General features: G+C 38.3%; 1 protein-coding gene across 8 annotated transcripts in view; it reads right to left on the bottom strand.

Moving 5' to 3' along the window:
• kcnc3a (potassium voltage-gated channel, Shaw-related subfamily, member 3a) overlaps positions 1 to 18,583 on the bottom strand; it is a 72,093-nt gene that overhangs the window by 16,033 nt on the left and 37,477 nt on the right. For 3 of the 8 annotated variants that reach the window (XM_084130885.1, XM_084130886.1, XM_084130883.1), the window contains exons 3-4: positions 13,648 to 14,632; positions 8,866 to 9,072 (exon numbers count right to left, since the gene is read on the bottom strand). In XM_084130885.1, the coding sequence (XP_083987011.1) occupies positions 8,866 to 9,072; positions 13,648 to 14,632 (1,192 nt within the window). Of the gene's footprint in view, positions 1 to 7,605; positions 7,827 to 8,865; positions 9,073 to 9,462; positions 9,585 to 13,647; positions 14,633 to 18,583 lie in introns of those variants that run through there. The other 5 variants (XM_084130887.1, XM_084130888.1, XM_084130884.1 and 2 more) reach the window with 3 other exon arrangements.

Below are 18,583 nucleotides of genomic sequence, written 5' to 3'. Positions count from 1 at the left end.
TAACAGAACAAAACAGAAGACAAAAGCTCACAAGGAAGGAAAAACACGGGGTGTTAAGAAGGTCCTACTGTCGTATAGTCGGCAATCCTATCTCCAGTCCCTTGTGTGATGTAGTTCTGTTAGGAAGTGTGTGTGTGTGTGTGTGCGTGTGTGTGTGTGTGTGTGTGTGTGTGTGAGTCTGACTCAGAGGGCTGCTGGGACACTCTGGGTGCTGCACAGCCACTTGTCATTCAAAATCTACACCAAAGCATTGCCTATAGGAGCTGCAAAGGAAGGCAATGGTAGACAGATCTGGGTCATCATGTTCCTCACACCAGACCACTGGTGCAAGCCAGTAAGGGACTGTTTGCCACAGATGACTTGAGGGACTATACATATTTAACTATTTGGTTCTTTTATGCAACAGAGTCAAAAGTGTTAATTTACATAGAGAAAAATAAATCATGTGTGTGTGTGAATGTAATGTTCTGTACTTGCATATGTGATGCAAACACTGTACAGATAAAAACACACATTTTATTCCTATTGCTGGACTTGTCTTTACCTCTCTATTAGCATTTGCTTTCTCTGAATGGGATTGATTAGGATCAATATGGCTAGGCAGTACGTGTCCAACAGTAATATACTTTGCAATGTTTTTCCCTCTCTTTCTCTGAACAACTGCAATGTAAATGTGACGATTCAAATAAATTGTATTAATATTAGTGTTAATAAAATATTAGTTGTCCATTCTTAACACAGATGCTTTAGGACAATGCCTATATTTAAATAATTGTGTTTGGACACAACTGCGCTTTTGGATTCCAGTTCAAAGATATCTAGAACAACAGATCTAGATACCCAGAATGCAAGCAAAGCAAAGCAAAGCAAAGCAAAGCAAAACTAAACTAAACTAAACTAAACTAAACTAAACTAAACTAAACTAAACTAAACTAAACTAAAGCAAATACATAGCAAAAAACTAAAAAGCAAAACAAAAAACAGATAAGAGTATTGAAACAGATAAGAAGAGGGCAGGGGAAGAAAAAAAACTTACATCAACCACTATTATAACAAAAAAAGAACTGTTATGGTCATAGAAGTGCAAAAGTCTAATAATAATACCTATGTTTTGTAATTTTCTGCATTTACTTACAGTACAATGATTCCAGCATAATCATTAACCTGTTGATTCATCTCATTATTGCCATCACACACACAGTAACACAACTCACACTCACCAGCCTTACGCATGCAACACAGAAGGGCTTTGGTGAGAGGTTACGTATGAAGAATTACAACAGTGTTGAGGACTTATGTAATTCAAACTTAAGCTCGACAGACTCTGTGCCTCTGCAATTCTTTAGTATTTGTGACAGAGATCTGGCTTAATAATTCAATTGGACTCTTACTGTAAGTGCAGTAAGCAAGGCTTCGCCAAAATTGTCAAAGAGTGAGAATCAAGTTCTCAGAAGGCATGAAACGCAGAGTCTTAACATGATAGCTTCTCAGCTTAACATAGTTTATGGTGGCTAACAATCATGCTAATAAGCCCATAGAGATGATACTACTGCATTCGTATGGGCAAGCCCTTGATCTGACATGGAAGAAAGTCCCTTTCTGCTGTGTGCACGTACCTCATGTCAAACTTTAGTGACACTACGAGGACTGTACAAGTGGCCTGGGGGTGGGATGGAAGGTGAGTGTTAGTATGCAGCACAAATATTAACCGCAGGATTGTTTAGATATAGTACAGCAATAAAATAAAGTTTAATATACTGTGTTGAACACTTTGGTCAGACTCTGGTCTGTTGCAGTAACGAGCACATTGAAGCAAGTGCATCTTTTTAGCTATATTACATCACAATGGTCAAGTGAGGAAAGTTGGAGCTTTCTAATTGTTTTTTACTAGTAGGAAATTCATATTTATGGTTATGACGTGAATGCACCATAATGCTGCTAAGTTTCAGCACTGTGTTTTGAGTTCATACACAGTATATTATATTTCATCTGTGTGATTCTATCCAGGTTAATATTTGCAATATCCACCAGTGGATATTTTTTTTCTTCCTTTAAACACAAACACTGATAGTCACATACATACATGTCACACATGACATCTGCATGTATGATTTTAGACACCGAATAACATGTAGACACAGCTCAACATGACACAACAGTACACAGCACAACACGAAATGACAGTACACAATCATTACACAACAAAGACACAAACACTGATCATTACAAAATAATATTTAAAAGAGGAATATGTAATGTATGTAATGACTGCAGTGAGAGTGGGAATAGTTTACATTCATTTACTGCATTATGCAGTACAAGGATGGACAGAACTATAAAATTATAACATTTAACGTGATCAATAATAAACAATTAACATGGAGCACATAGAGAAGTTCCCAGTAACAGTGTTTGACATGTCACTGCAGACTGCAGAACAGTATGTGAAATGATATCAATATAAATAATAAAAACAATTTTTAAAAACATATGCAGCTAGTAACAAGACAGCAGAGAACACTGCAAAACATCAAACGCTGAAATAATATTCACAGCACATCCAGATAAAGTATGATAGTGTCATAAATGCAGTACACCGTCAGTGATGGTGGAAGAGTCACGCACATCCATAAACAACACATCCGATTTGAACAGCTTGATTTGAAAGACAAAAAAAATGTACTGCATCCATTTCCTAACCTTTGATAACATCTTAACGAACATAAACCAGTCCCAATTCACCATAAAATGGAAACTGAACTGACACAAATCTTACAAACGTTTTTTGTTCTCTACTTTGCATTTTTTTTAAATTCTTTTCTTGAACCCATCGTGTTCAGGCTTCTGTAAAACTGAAGTAAAAGGCAGTGGATCTGCATTTTATATACATTACCTCATGAATAATTTGTTATGATTCAATTCAATTAATAAGAAATGCTGCAGAGACAACGGTTGAATCCAGCAGTCTGGCTCACTATAAAAACGAACACTTCCAGTAATTAAAGCGACGGGCAGTCAAATCTTTTCATTTATCCTAACATGGAAAGAAATATTAACTATTTTGAATAGTCTTTATGAGGGATGTGTTGTAATAAAAACTCAGGCCCCTCCCCCTTGCTCTGTCCCTCGAGGGGCAGTGACCCGAACAGAATGAGAGCACTGACCCCTCTGGAAGCATTATCGGCCAGGCCAGCAACCTCTCTGCCATATTTTGTCGCTCAATTTTTACTGCACTGCAGTCAAATTCTCACACCGATGCAACCTGGAACTTTGACAGTTGGCTGTAACGCCCGTGGGAACTGCTGATTGACTACAAAATAGCATGAAAAAGCAGTTGCAATTCAAAATTGTGCCAATTTGGTTGTTGGGAATCATTCTGGACTGCCATTCTGTGGACATATTAACTAATTTATAATATAATACGATTAATTTCTGCAGTATAGACTGCAGCAAATATATGAATGTAAACTGATTACTGGCATATACTAGCCTATATAAAGACAGACTGAGAGAGAAAGCAGTTCAGGTTTTGCAGCGACTTTAAAAAATATTTGAAAGGACATGGATCACTTTTGATACACAAAGTGATACATGATATGGTGAAATTGATAATGAATTGGACTCAACAAGATATCGAGCCCTAGAGAGAGAACCCTCAGGTTCTCTGGTTACGGCAAAGATTCAGAAGAGAGGTTAAATGAGAGTAGAGGGGAAAATCAATCAGTCTGCAGAGGGAGAGGAATGGGAGGGAGAGAGAGAGAGAGAGAGGGGGGGGGGGTGACTGCAGTCCTGCAGTGCAGTACTATTTCTACGCTTTAAGACAATGGTCAGAGAGGAAGATGACCACAATGCCCTCAGTCAGTGTGCACGCATCCAGACTGCAGCTCTCTCTCACACATTTAGCCTCACCACCAGAGTCTGTCAATGGCAGGGCCCAAGGGTATGTAACTCAAAGCTCTCAGTGTACTCCAAATATAAAACCACATCAAGAGAGCACTTTAGATTGAATAAATGATTGATAATATGGGGTGGGGGGTGGGGGTGGGGGTGGGGGGGGTATCTTGGGAGTAAGTGGGAGTCTGAAAGTTAAGGTTCTAACCAATCTGCCAGGTTTTAGAAGGCCACATTTTTTAGCCCCTTCATTTTATATTTCACCATGTTTAGCCTAGTCCCAGAATGCTCTCTTCCACTGTTTCCTTGGCAACAGTGGGCAGGAAGGAATGAGAGGGGAGAAGGTAGAAACAGAAAGAGGCAGAAGTTCGAGTGGGGAGAAGACAGAAGAACACATGATGTGGTGATTTAGGAGGAGGCCGATGGAGTGGAATATAAAGGGATAGTTCACCCACAAATGAACGTTCTTTCATCATTTACTCACCCTCATATGACTTTTTCTAAGGACTATGCTTAGATAGCCTAGATGTATTTATTTGTCCTCAAAGAGGAAATTGTGTAAACTACTATTTTCCATATAATAAAAGAGAAAGACAACAGCTGTCAATGCATGATTTTCAGTGAACTAATACTTCAATTTCAGTTTGTTCCTGACATAAAGCTACTCTACAGTCTGACTTCAGAATACTTGGAAAATAACTTGGAAAATAGAGCACTAAGACTGGAATACACTACACAACTTTTGCCCAGATTTTTGCCTCGATTTGCAGTCTAAATGAGTCAACACTGAAAGTCAGAGTTAGTCTATAGATTTTGGGCCATCGGAGTTGACAGATTTGACAGAAAAGTGTGTAGTGTTTGATGGGCACAGAATCATCAAACATATTGTTTTCATCTGTCATGCTTCTCCTAGCAAGGAAGCGTGTGTGTATTTTAGTGTCGTTTAGTGTATGATGCCCAGTTTTTCTCTGTAACCATTAACAAAGTTGGCAAGTGAATGATGGCTAGTGTTTTAAAATATGTTCAGATTTTAAAAGTCGTGTAGTGCCTGTACACATATAGATTATGTTTATGATATTTTCTGCTGCCTTTTTGTCCTTTTATTAAACTTGACAGTCCATTCACCAATTGTATGAATGACAGCAGCTTATATTCTTATATTACATTCTGATAAACATCTCCTTTTGTGTCCCACCGAATAAAGTCAGTCCGTATTCTTCGGTGGGACAAAAAGATGAAATTGAAATAACGGATTGAAATAACGATGAGTAAATCAATTGTCATATTGGGGTGAACTATTTTTAAACATCTATACCAACAGAACACACACACACACACACACACACACACACGCACAGATAAATATTATGATATCGATAAAGAAAAAGTTAGAAAACATCCAAAAGAGAAACTTTTGACCTTTCCTGACCTGTGCTCTTCTGTATTCGTCAAAAGAACTGAAAACATAATTGAAGAGGCACTGTGATCACAGTAAGACACACTATGTGGGCACAACTCAAGCCAGAAAGAGTGAGAGGGAAAAGAAGGGGAAAGAGAGAAAGGAGAAAGCAAGAAACAGTCTCACATTTAAAAAAAAAAAGCCTACTGTATGTGGCCATTTCCCCCCAATTTAGGGTCTTAACATATATGTAAACCTTTCAGTTTCCATTCGTAAAAATTGCATCACAGCACTTGCAACACAGTGTCCAGTTAAAATGGCAACAGCCCAGGTATGTCATTACAGCCCTACGAGAACTTACCTGTGTCTGTGGGCATCAGTAATATGTGTTTGCTGAGCTTTTAGTGTCTGTGTTGTGTTTTTTTTTTTTTTTCATCTTACCTCGTCATTAAAATTCCCTCTTTAAATGTCCATGTATCTCTTTCAAGTCTACCAGACAGGTTTGTCTCTCCTCACCTGATGTTTTGTGTATATGTGCGGTAGAATTGTGTCCCTGATGAGTTAGACTACAGGACTGTAGCACACATCCTAACAGCGTCAGTGTTTCAGCACAGCCCCAAGACAGCATTTGCAATCTTAAAATACTATTCATGGCTAGAATATTGGAGTTCAGTGTTTCTGGTCCATGTAACGAAGGGTTTTCATCTGCTGGCTGTGATGAAACACTGGTCAGTGGACCCCAGAGTGGAGGGCAGTTCCAGGAGAGAGAAGAAACCAGCTTTATTCAAAAAAATAAAACAGAAAATGCAAATAAAACACAACCCTTCCCAGTGACCGTTCACCAAAACCCCTAAGGCATAAAAAGGCATTCCTCTTTGGACTTCTTTCTGGTAGTAAATATAATGTGGGATGGCAATTATACTGCCCTAAAAAGGCAAAACAGAATAACTACACCCACACTGGAACTGGGGGAAATGGCTTCACTGAGTTTCCATTCTCACACATTTTCTCCTGAATCTGAACATTGAGCCAAACCTGTTTGTTAAAGGTGAAATCAGTTTAAGAAATGTGATTTTGGACATAATGCAATGTGTAGTTACTGCGTTTTGCCTTTGAATGGCAATACAGTGAGCATTGAAACTCTACAAGGATCCGAGGGGCACTATACTAAGGTGAAAGGTCACCGCTAGGGAGGAGAAGGAGGAGGAAGAAGTCACAGCAACACTGAATGGATTACAGTGCACACACACACACGAAAACACACGAACAAGGGAAGACATGTGTAACAGTGTAGCAACAAGAGCTGACATACAAACGCATGACACGACACAACCTGAGGAAGGAGATAACACAACAACAGCTAGTCAGACAAGCGCACCTCAAAAACACACACATCAGAGAATACAACATCCCCAAACACACTCAAATTAAGCAGAAATCACACATATAACCACCTGTAATAACATATTTAACACATTTTCATTTCTTCAAATCTGTGGGTGAGTGAACTTGAGTGTGTGTTGAACTATACTGGCCTGAGGGTTAAAAGTGCAGCGTTAACTCGTGTCTGGTGCTCAGTTCAGTCGAGAGAAAAGAGTGTGAACGATGTACAAACAGGATGAAGAAAAAAAAGAAACTGAGGAAACAATCAGAGGCAAAAATAATTAGAATGACAAAAGTTTAGTTTCGAGGGTAAAATGAGAGTGAGAAAAACAGAGATGAGGGAGCTAGTGCTGTAATGACATCACTCATATTTGAGATATATATATATATATATATATAGTGAAGGTTTTAAAGCTAGTCCAAGCAAACACTTATTCATTTTTGAGTCAGAGAGACACAGGAGATATCAGTATCAGAAATTAACCAAGTCTCAGGGCAAAAATTCCACTGAAAGTTACAGAAATGCCCCTGATATAAAAAAAAGAAAAGAAAAAAAAGTCCCATAGGGAATTTTTCTATTTTTCAAAAAAGTAATATGATTCATTATATTAATATAAAAGTGAATTTCTGGCACTGCTGTGATTGATGCTACTGTGAAAATTTAGTATATGCAAATATAAAATACTCGAGTTAGATTAGTGTAATAATGTACAAAATTGTCAAACACACAGACAGAACACACTGGAGGCATTGTCCTCCCTGACTCAAATGCATATTGTTCCTGTTAAGCTCAGTTTAGTTTTACTGTGCACTGAAGTACTGAGTGTGACTATGTTTATGTTTCATATCTATAGTTGCTCTAAAGTATGAATGTGCTAAATTTATTCTTAGTACAAATACTAGTAAATATGTCCTTCTGAAATATAAACTTAATTCCCTGTGAAATAGCAGTATGCTGTATGGAGTAAATATTGACCATTTTTGTACTCAACTACTGTAATCTCTACGCTGCATCACAGGTGGCTTTCTTAAGTGTTACCTCTGATTCATTATGGTTTGATCCAGGAAGAGGCAGAATTGGCATTGAGGTCCTGCTGTAGCAGTGGCCCTTCCGACTTGAACCATTCCTCTCCTGGGTTGGCACCTGCAGCTTCTATTGTTTTTGTGGGGGGGGGGGGGGGTTGTAGGATTTGGTTGTGTAGACGGGTGTATTTAGGATACGTGGAGGTTAATGGAAAGGTGCAGGAGTAGGAATGTATAGTATAGAAAGCAAGGCAGTAGATATTAATCATGCCATTGCAAAATAGTAAAGGACATGAAAAGACATAAGAGGATGTCGCAAAGAGCATGAAGTGCAGAAGAATGGGAGGAAAGAGGGCAAGATGAAAGGTTGGAAGGAGGGAATAAGACATGGACAGAGACAAGCCAGGGTGGGAGGCCAGGAAGAGAAAGAGAATGAAGTAATAAATCAATGAATGAGAGCAAGAAAGAGCAAAGGCAAGCATGATAGAGACAGACAGACAGACAGACAGACAGACAGACAGATAGATAGATAGATAGATAGATAGATAGATAGATAGATAGATAGATAGATAGATAGACAGACAGACAGACAGACAGACAGACAGACAGACAGACAGACAGACAGACAGATAGATAGATAGATAGATAGATAGATAGATAGAATTTGAAGAGCTTGTTGACCATACGCAGTGAATTTGTTTGATAAATCTGTTCATTTGTGCTAGGATTACGTTCACTGAAAAGTCATGATATTATCAAAGATTAAACACTATTACCAAAGATACGAATTGAATTATTACTGCGTGTGTGGTAGCAGCTTTGCTAATGATGAGCGCCCTTCAGAATGATTGATGTGGTGAATTATGAGGAGAAATGCAAGAGATGGAGGGAGCTTTGCTGTTAGTATGGATGCAGGAGAGTATGTTTCAATGCGTATACCTCTGATGTACTTTGTGAAGTGCATCTGAGTGCATGTATATTTGAGTATAGATGTGTATAAATATATATATTTATATATATATATATATTTCGCTATAGTGTTTTTTGCAATTTATGTGTGTTTGTCCTAATACGCAATAATAAGCATTGGATCATATAACTTACCTTTCTTTGTAATGTAGACTGAAAATATGAGTATAATAACACGTTTGTTTGTGGGTGCCACATACCTTTCCTGACATTGCTGTCTGTGGTGCGGAACTCTCCGGTACTGAGAAGGAAGCAGGCCCTATCGTGGGGGTAGCGTTCACGGCCCGTGCCTGTCCCCAACCCACCAGTGGCCGGACTCCTGTCATCTGGCCCCAGCACCTGATCTATAGTGGGACAGTCCTCATTGGCCAGAGCTGCGTTTGCAGCATCCCCATTCTGCTTTGAGTCTGAAAGATAGATAGAGAGAAAGAAAGAAAGAAAGAAAGAAAGAAAGAAAGAAAGAAAGAAAGAAACAGACTATTAGTGGGACTGTGTGCATGTGAAATTAGAGAGAGTCATAGTAACATGAAAAGACAGGGAGGAAGGAAGAAAAAAGACAAGGATGAAAAGGGATGAATAAAAAGGAGCAAAAAATAGATATGTGCTACAAAACGAGCATCAGCATCACTTGATTAAAATGGTGCAGGGGTATTTAGAACATCACACACACACACACACACACACACACACGCACGCACGCATGCACACACACACACACACACACACACACACACACACACACACACACACACACACACATACACACACAACATGAATGAGTGTGAGACTGAGATGTACACACACTCAAACAAAGAAGCTGCAGGGGCACTTGTTCTTATAGCTTCAGACACAGCTGTCAAATCTAATCTGACGTGAGTTACTGCTCAACAATTTACAGAAATAAGCCAGGGGGCAAAGCCTGCTAAAGACATGGAGAGAGATAGAAAGAAAAGGAGAATGGGAAGGCGAGGGAGAACATGGCATAGAGACTGTTATGTAATTTGACCTCATTGGAAGGAATTACAAATATTTATCTGTGAAGACAGCAGTCCATATGACCATGAAATCTGGGAAGATGAACATTCACACTGGAGTGGTGACAAAGGGGTGATGAATGGATGTCACAAAAGTCTATAGCAAAGGTCATGACATCAAGTTCGCCAAACCAGATATAACTCACTTTCCTGACAGCCATTTAATTACAGTCATTAAAAGGACCATAAAAATACTTATAATACAATAAAATTTAAATAAAAAACATTTATTTACCTTAATGTGTTTAACCCTCATATTGTGTTCAGGGCCTTTGACCCAGAGAGGTTTTTCTTTTCCCCAAAAATGCTAGTTAATGTTATTGCATTGGACTCAAATTCACTGACTTTACTCACCCAGGGTATAACTACTTCCCTAAATATACTTTTTTTGTGTGTGAAATTATATTATTCTTTTGTTCTTTTTCACACAGATGAATTGTATCCTCAGATCAATGAGGCATATGATCAATCAGTTTAAAAAAGAAATACAAAACCTGGCCTAATTGAAAGAAAACAAGTTGACAAAAAGACTGAATCCAATATTTGGTGATAATATAGCACAACGAGTCATTTTTAAAAGATAAGCAATTTTTAAAAGGCCATTTTTGACCGGGAACACCACAAGTGTGATTTTGTTCTATTTTGTACAAAATAAAAGCATTGAAACAAAACAAACTTGCTGGTTAAACATTAAAGCACACTAGTGTGGTAAATTGTACAGAATATACTTACTTGTTCAATATTGCCCAAATTACACATGAATAATGCTTTTTTGGTCAAAAATGTATATGCAAAAGCTCAAATAAAAAAGTCCTACAGTTAAAAAGTAATACAAAACCTGGCCTAATTGAAAGAAAACAAGTAGACAAAAAGATTGAATCCAATATTTGGTGATAATATAGCATAACGAGCGATTTACAAGCAATTTTTAAAAGGCCGGTCATTTTTGACCGGGAACACAAAAGGTGTTATTCCTGCTACAGACTGCGATATCAGCAATCCCATAAGATCATTACAAATCATACTGTACAACATGGATCTAATAAACTTGGGTACGGCATGTATGTAGACTGTACGATGATGACACCTATTGAATCGTAGGCTATGACGCAAGTTAGTATAGAAGATGTCATCAGCATGCGCAAGTGGTAAACAAATTGAGCAAGTTGAATCTGACTTTGGCAATTGTGGTGGAGGAAGCGAAAGAGGAGAATATGCACAGTCATGGCTAGGGAAAAGAGGCCAAATTGGCATGCTAATTTTGCAAATGGAGCTCGAGACAATTAGTTTTAAGTTTTAACGCCATGTCGCGTTGATCAATGCGCCATTTCATGTTTCATTTTTATTGGCTAGTCAGTAGACGTAGGTCGTAGCAGCAAACACACTGTGAGATGATCATGCTAAATTTCTGACACTGAGCATTTTACAGGGGTTTCAACACAACAAAAGGGTTAAATATCCACATGAATTTAGAAATCTAGTACAATGTTCAAGCTGCTCTTTTTTATACAATGGAAGTAAATGGCAGTCAATTTCTGCCTGTTCTTCAAATAAACCTATTGTATTGCTTAGAACAATTTTATTATTTTTATGGTGCATTTGCACTTTTTGAAGCTTGACATCCCTTGGTTCCTATATTTACCTTCACTGTATAGAAGTGAGAAGCTCAGACATTTTTCACAAAATCACCTTTAGCTTTCCACTGAAGAAATAAAGGTATTCGTATTTGGATTGACGTATGGGTAAAAAATAATGAGAGATTTTTAATTTTGGGTGAACCTTTTAAAAATCTCAAGCATAGAAATCAAGCTACAGAATCAGAGCATCTCTCACACATTCACCAAAAAAATAAACACACTCATACATGGGGACGGGGGACAAACAAATGACGAATTATAAGTTTTATAATTTTAGTTTTACACTACTTAATAAAACTTCACTAACAGTACACATGATGGATATGATACCAGTATTGTAGGTGTTAAGAGCGTGTGGGATTTGAAGCTACAGGAGGGCACATGTGCTAAAGCGTTTCTTCACAGCAAGTGTCTCAGGATGATTATGCTCCCTTTTATTTCCTCGGGAAATTCCAGCTGAGAGAACTCCATGAAAAAGCAAAACAAAGAGGAGGAGCTAAGAACTACAGCTCGCATCCACCTAAGAGGCTGCTTGTCCTAAATAATTTAATTTTTTTTTTTTTGAAAAACGTCCAAGTTATCCTATTTATAAAGATGCAATGTTAAATCTATTAATTAAACATCTGACAAAATCGGTTTTGAAATCAGTTGAAAATCACCAGAGGTAAGCAGAGTCCTGTTGATTTGAAACCTTCTGCCTGCATTATAGATCAAAAATCGCATATGCTAATCTGAAGGGTCGTGACTAATCTGCCTCATGTTAATCTTAGCATGGGGTGTGTATATTTGAGTTATGCACAGTAATGACAGACGGAGCTCTCTCGGCTGCATGAACTCGCTGGCTCAACCTGACTGGCACCTTCACATGCAAACACACACACACACGTATAGCGAAAAAATATTTTCTTAAACAGTATTCTGATCTTGTTTTACATTGAAATCCTAACAACAAGAACAACTACTTGAGTAGCAAAATTGTTTAAGAATTGCTTGAGCAATATACTCTTCTACTGATAAGGTTCTTTAATATCAGGTCTTCCAATAAATTGCACCATTTGGTGGGTCATAAATAATAATAATTACTATCAATTGATATTATTTTTCTTGGTCATATGGACGTTAAGGGAACACTCCATTTTATAATTTTGCAAACATTATCGGAACATTACTTTTGAATGTTCTCTGAACATTCTGAAACATTTTTATTTTTTTATTTTTTTACATTAAACAAGCTAAAACATTTCAGAAAAAAAGTTCCATGAATGATATAAAAATTACGTTTTTGCTAACGTTTTAAGAACATTATTAAGGTCCAGATTTGAACGAACATTGTATTAATGTAACTGGAAGAACGTTTGTCCATAACTTCGAGAGAACCTTGCCAGAATTTTTGTCAAAATTCTGAGAACCAATGTGTATTGGTATCGTAAAAATAATTTGCCCAGTCTTCAGTGTCACATGATCCTTCAGAAATCATTCTAATATGCTGATTTGCTGCTGAATAAACATTTCTTATTGTCAATGTTGAAAACAGCTGTGCTGCTTAATTTTTTCCCAGGATTCTTTGATGAATAGAATGTTCAAAAGAACATCATTTATTTGAAATAGAAATCTTTTGTATCAAGTCTTTACTGTCACTTTTGATACATTTAATGCACCCATGCTGAATAAAAGTCTATAGCGTTTTTTTAACAATAGTTTGTGTGTATATACAGTATATTTGGATTTAAAAAATTATATTTTTACTGGAAAACAAGACAAATATAATGATTAGGAAAATTAGTTTGTGTAGTGAGTGCGCAAATAAACTGTAACACACAAATAGGACTGTAAACTCCATGTCAATCATCTACCAAAAACTAATTCAGGATCATATTTCCTTCCCTTCTGATTGGCTGGGAGCCTTAGAAACTGATTGGAACGCATGAAACGCATAATCCTGCTATACATTTTAATAATAACATCCCTGTCCTGTCAAAACTGGCCGTGACAGCCCAGTTTGGCATATTACTACTCTCAAATATTTGGGCGTGTATGTGTGTAGACAGTTACACAAGATTATATAAAAGACCCAGTTTAGGCGATGGCAGTTCATTATAAAGATCTATAAGTGATGAGCACAGGCAGAACTTTCATGATGGGTGAGATGGGGCTAGCTGACATCACACACAAAAATATACTCACTATAGCATATTTTTGTTGGAAATATAGCACTTATTTGGCTTATTGTTGGAAATGTAACCTATTAGTGCAGAGAGACCTCACACACACAGACATGTAAACACATGGCTACACTCACACGCACACACACCTGCTCTGTTAATCTCTATGATTTCCTCCTGTGCAAGAGGACAGTCTCCTGCCATGCTTCCAGAGCCCACCATACCGCCCAGCACATTACCCATGATCCTGTGCGGTGAGGCAGAGGCCATTGCCAGGGCATCTGGCTTACAGTAGTTGGGCGATCCAGGCTGCGGAGCCCGCGGGATGTACTTGTTCTTTTTCTTGGGCAGCTTCTGCTTGGCCATGGCCAGAGAGTAGTACATGCCGAAGTTATTTACAATGACGGGCACAGGCATGGCGATGGTCAGCACGCCTGCCAGGGCGCACAGGGCACCCACTAACATACCAGACCATGTTTCTGGATACATGTCACCATAGCCCAGTGTTGTCATGGTGACCACGGCCCACCAGAAGCCAATGGGGATGTTTTTGAAGCTGGTGTGGGCGCTTGCCGTGGGGTCAGTTGGGTCAGCGCCGATGCGCTCGGCGTAGTAGATCATAGTGGCGAAGATGAGCACTCCGAGAGCGAGGAAGATGATAAGGAGCAAGAATTCATTGGTGCTGGCGCGGAGCGTATGACCCAGCACTCTCAGCCCCACGAAATGCCGAGTAAGCTTGAAGATTCGCAGGATTCGGACGAATCGCACCACGCGCAAAAAGCCCAGCACGTCTTTCGCCGCTTTAGAGGAGAGGCCGCTCAGCGCCACCTCCAGGTAAAAGGGCAGGATGGCTACAAAGTCAATGATGTTCAGCGAGCTCTTGAAGAACTCTGCCTTGTCAGGGCAGAAGATGACACGGGCAAACACCTCGATGGTGAACCAGATGACGCATACGCCCTCCACGTAGGTCAGCCAGTTGTCAGTCACTACCTCATACACAATCTCCTCCCGCGTGACGTTCCCCACTGTCACGTTCTCTGTCTTATTGTAGATGGTGTTGAAGGCCTGGTGTGTCTCCAAGCAAAATGTTGAGATGGAGATGAGGATGAACAGGAGCGAGCCGAACGCCACATACTGAAAACAGAGAGAGGAAGACACAGAGAGAGACAGGAAGACACAAAGAGAGATGAGAAGATGAGCACAATTATATTATACAGAGAAATCAGTGAGATCACTATTGGATCACTATTTAAATTAAGAACTGTTACAGTGTCATTTCTATGGTAAAATTGCAAAAACAATGACAGTCTGATCATCAACATGATCTAGATCAGGGGTCTTCAACAGGGGCTCTGGCAATTATTGTTTTATACCAAACACTGAGTTGTGTCCCAAATGACGTACTATGCACTATGTACTCTACAATTTAACATTAGTGAAATTTTGCGGACAAAAAAACGCTCATTGTCTATAGTCAGCAGTGTAGCGATGTATGAAGCACGTTTGTCAATGTGGGGAATCCGCAAACTCTGCATGACTAACTCGAACCCATTGCGAAATCTTTCAACCTCATGCGAGTGGATTCCTATTAAATTGACTTGAATTTCACCAACAGTAAATGTGGCCGCAGCTTAATGTATGAATTTTAAAAGATTATTTTGTCGTCCAGCTTCAGAGTCTGAAAGCCCTTCCCCTGTAAGGAGATCTGGAAACAAACTTTGTTTGTTCAGTTAAAAAGTGCATCATCCCAGTATTTTAAGTGCACTGTTTCTTGTTGGTATTTTCAGTGTGAACACACTATTCACACTATTTACGGTATACTACAAAATGGCTACCATGGAATAGTGCACAAGCACGCAAATTGGGACGCACCTTAAATTTTGTGGAAAATTAACCAAGCTAAACCTAAACTTAAGAAGCTGAGTTCCACTAAACGTTTCATTGTTCCTCACAGATTAAAATATACCATGTAAAATTTAAATGAAATAATAATAGTTCTTTTAATGGCTTTGCAACTTAAGTATCATAAAGTATGCAAATGGATTAATATGAAACAACACGCATTATTATAGGCCAGGCTTAAAATGCAACACTCAATTGAAACAATATTTAACAGAGGGTCCCTCTTGGTCTTTCTATACAACAAAGTGTCCTTGGACTGAAAAATGTTGAAGACACCTTTTCTAGATAGATTTTATAAATCAAAATAGCATGCTGGGATTCTCTTTCTGTGCTCAAAACCGTAAGCTGTTGGCAGCAGGTACAAAATAACACTGAAAACAAGCATATACATGACAGAATAAGCGCTTTAACATCCAGGGGCTGCTGTGATGCAGTTTGGACCACTGCAGAGGTCGTTCTCAATCACAAAGAGATGTACCGCAGATAGAGGGCGCCAAATACTACAACAAAACAGCAAAAGTGCTCTGCGAATAGTGAGACTGGTGTTAATGCAGCAGTCTCATTGATGCTGCACTGAGGAAACACCACAGAGAAGGAAGATGGGGGTAAAGCAGACTTTGTGAAATGAGTGTGAAGACGAGGAGAATAGATGATGGAGGCAGTAAATGAGAGAAGAGATGGGTATGTATACAAAGTTCTGTAATGGAGGGGAAGAAGAGAGAGAAAAAATGATATATAGAAATAAAAAAAATCTGAGCGCATAAGGAAATGGAAGAGGGATATAAGGGGAAGTGAGGGGCCAGTGAATTATAGCAGTGTGCGTGCGTGGTCACCATTCTGAAAAAAGAGATGTCATGTTGTCTCTCCTGTAGATAGATGTGCATTGATTGGCTGGTGCACATCTCTTGTTAAAGCCCACAGCCTCTTCTCCTATCACCTGCAATCAATATAATCTGTTTATCTCAGTCCACCTCAGTGGCAGAATCCATACTGTGATTTTTTTATGTAGCCCGTGCCATTTATTTGGAAGTGTAGGTGTGTGTGTGTGTGTGTGTGTGTGAAACGCTGCTGCTGCCATTACCCCTCTGCAGTGCTCGCATTATTCTCCCCACTCCCCGCTCCTCATTTCTCCCCCTCCTCTCTGTCAGTCCACACTTGCCCCTCCTCCCTTTACTGGGGTAAACCATTCCTTTTGCAGAGGAATATCTCTCCACCTTCTTTTCTGCCTCCAGTCTTCTGGCTCCTCTGCACTGACAGTCCTCCTACCATCTTTTCAATTTTTCTGTCTCTGTGGCTTTCCTGCCCAGATGTCCCACACATTTCACAATGGCATGGCAGACATTTACAGTGCAAAAATAAAATGTCATACTAGTCAAGTGTTTTAGCTGATTTTTCCAGTAAAAATATCTAAACTAAATATATTTACCTGATATTTATTTTCAGAGAATATATTGTGAATAAAGTTTATTTATCTTACACCATTGCCAAATTGTTTTTTAAAGAATGAATATCACAAAATTTTGATGAAACAAAAAAAGAAAAAGAAAAACTTGCCAATGGGGTAAGAAAAATAAATATAATATTTATTCTCTGAAAGGAAGATTAAGTATCTTTATCATCATTATTTTGTTTCTTAAGGGTTGCAATGAAACCGAAGTATGGACAGATCTTTTCTTCCGTATTGTGACGTACATCCGAGTGAAACGAATTATGAAAAATAAAAACAAAAACAAATGTAGGAGGGGGACTTGGTTCTATCAGATGTTGACTGGATTTTGAGATGTAGACATTGCACTCAAAAATAAATTAAATATTACATTTTGATTAATCATTATGAGGTAAAAAATGTATACAGTTGCAATCTAAATTATTAACAATCTAAATTATTAAATTATAACCCCCCCCCCCCCCCTTTTCTAAATATAGTTTTAAAAAAATTGCATCTATAATAGTTTAGTGGCATCTATAATAGTTTAAATGTGATAATGTCAATATATAATGTAATGCTTTTGAGCTATATATACATTTTTTGGTAATATAGCTGTCATAATTATTCAATCCCTATTCGACGTGCTGTTTTAAGTCACTTAATTATGGTATATGGTATAAAATTGTGTTAAAACACAATTAAGCCTTTGGAAACTCAAAACTGCAAAATAGCAAAACTGAATGAGCTTGTTCTGTTACACATACATACATTTATTCAATGCAAGTGCTAAAGTTGAGTAGAAAATAGCCAAGTCAAAAGAGCTCTCACAAAAGCTAGAGAGAACAAATTGTTTTATTACATAAAAAATTATATGGCTACAACAAATTCCAAAACACAAAGTTCCTAGAGACACAGCTGGCAGACTTATTCATAAGTTTAAAATTTGTTGTACCAGAAAACTTTTAAGGTGGTGAAGAAAAAGCACAATATCATTAAGGGGAAAAAATGTTTGATCAGAGCAACTGAGAAACCAAATTCTCAGAGCAACTCAATTTTCTTCCAAAGAATTGCGAGAGGACCTGATGCAAGTAGGAAAAAACTTTTCAATGCATAATATAAGAAGAACACTATGATATCTTGCAGAATCCCACTCTTGACCAAGAAGAACATAAAAGGCAGACTTGAATATGCTCAAATGAATTTGACCTGTGGAGTTCTGGAAGAATGATTTATGGAGTGAACTTTTTGGACCCATGGATCTGTGGTGTGTCTGGTGCAAAAAAGGCAAAGCTTATGAGCAGAAGAACACCATCTCCATGGTCAAACACGGAGGTGCTCCAGTATTGTTATGGGGGTGCTTTGCTGTTGCAAGAAGTGGAAATCTTGACTGTATGAAGGACATCATGAATTCTTTGAAGTATCAAGCTATTTTGGCAAAGATGGTGATGGACTTTCAATGGTGATGGACTTTCAATCTTTTTGACTTTCAAAAAGAAACGCTTTCAACCAAAGTATACATCCAAATCTACTGAAGCTTGGTTCAGGGATCAGTCGTAGAATTTTCTTGAGTGGCCTGTAAAGTCTTTAGATTTAAAACTCATTCAAAATATTTAGTGTAATTTGAAGAAAGCAGTGGCAACATAAAAATCAAAGATTATCAGTGATCTGTAAGCTTTTTCAAGCAAGGAATGGGCAAAGATTGCAGTAGAGAGGCGACAGAAGCTTCTAAGCACTTACAGACAGCGTTTATTGGA

The sequence above is a fragment of the Abramis brama genome (assembly GCF_963993115.1).
Source record: "Abramis brama genome assembly, chromosome: 1".
NCBI classification, from domain to species: Eukaryota; Metazoa; Chordata; class Actinopteri; order Cypriniformes; family Leuciscidae; genus Abramis; species Abramis brama.
Note: the sequence above shows the minus strand (reverse complement) of the source record. Positions and strands in the feature narration are given on the sequence as shown.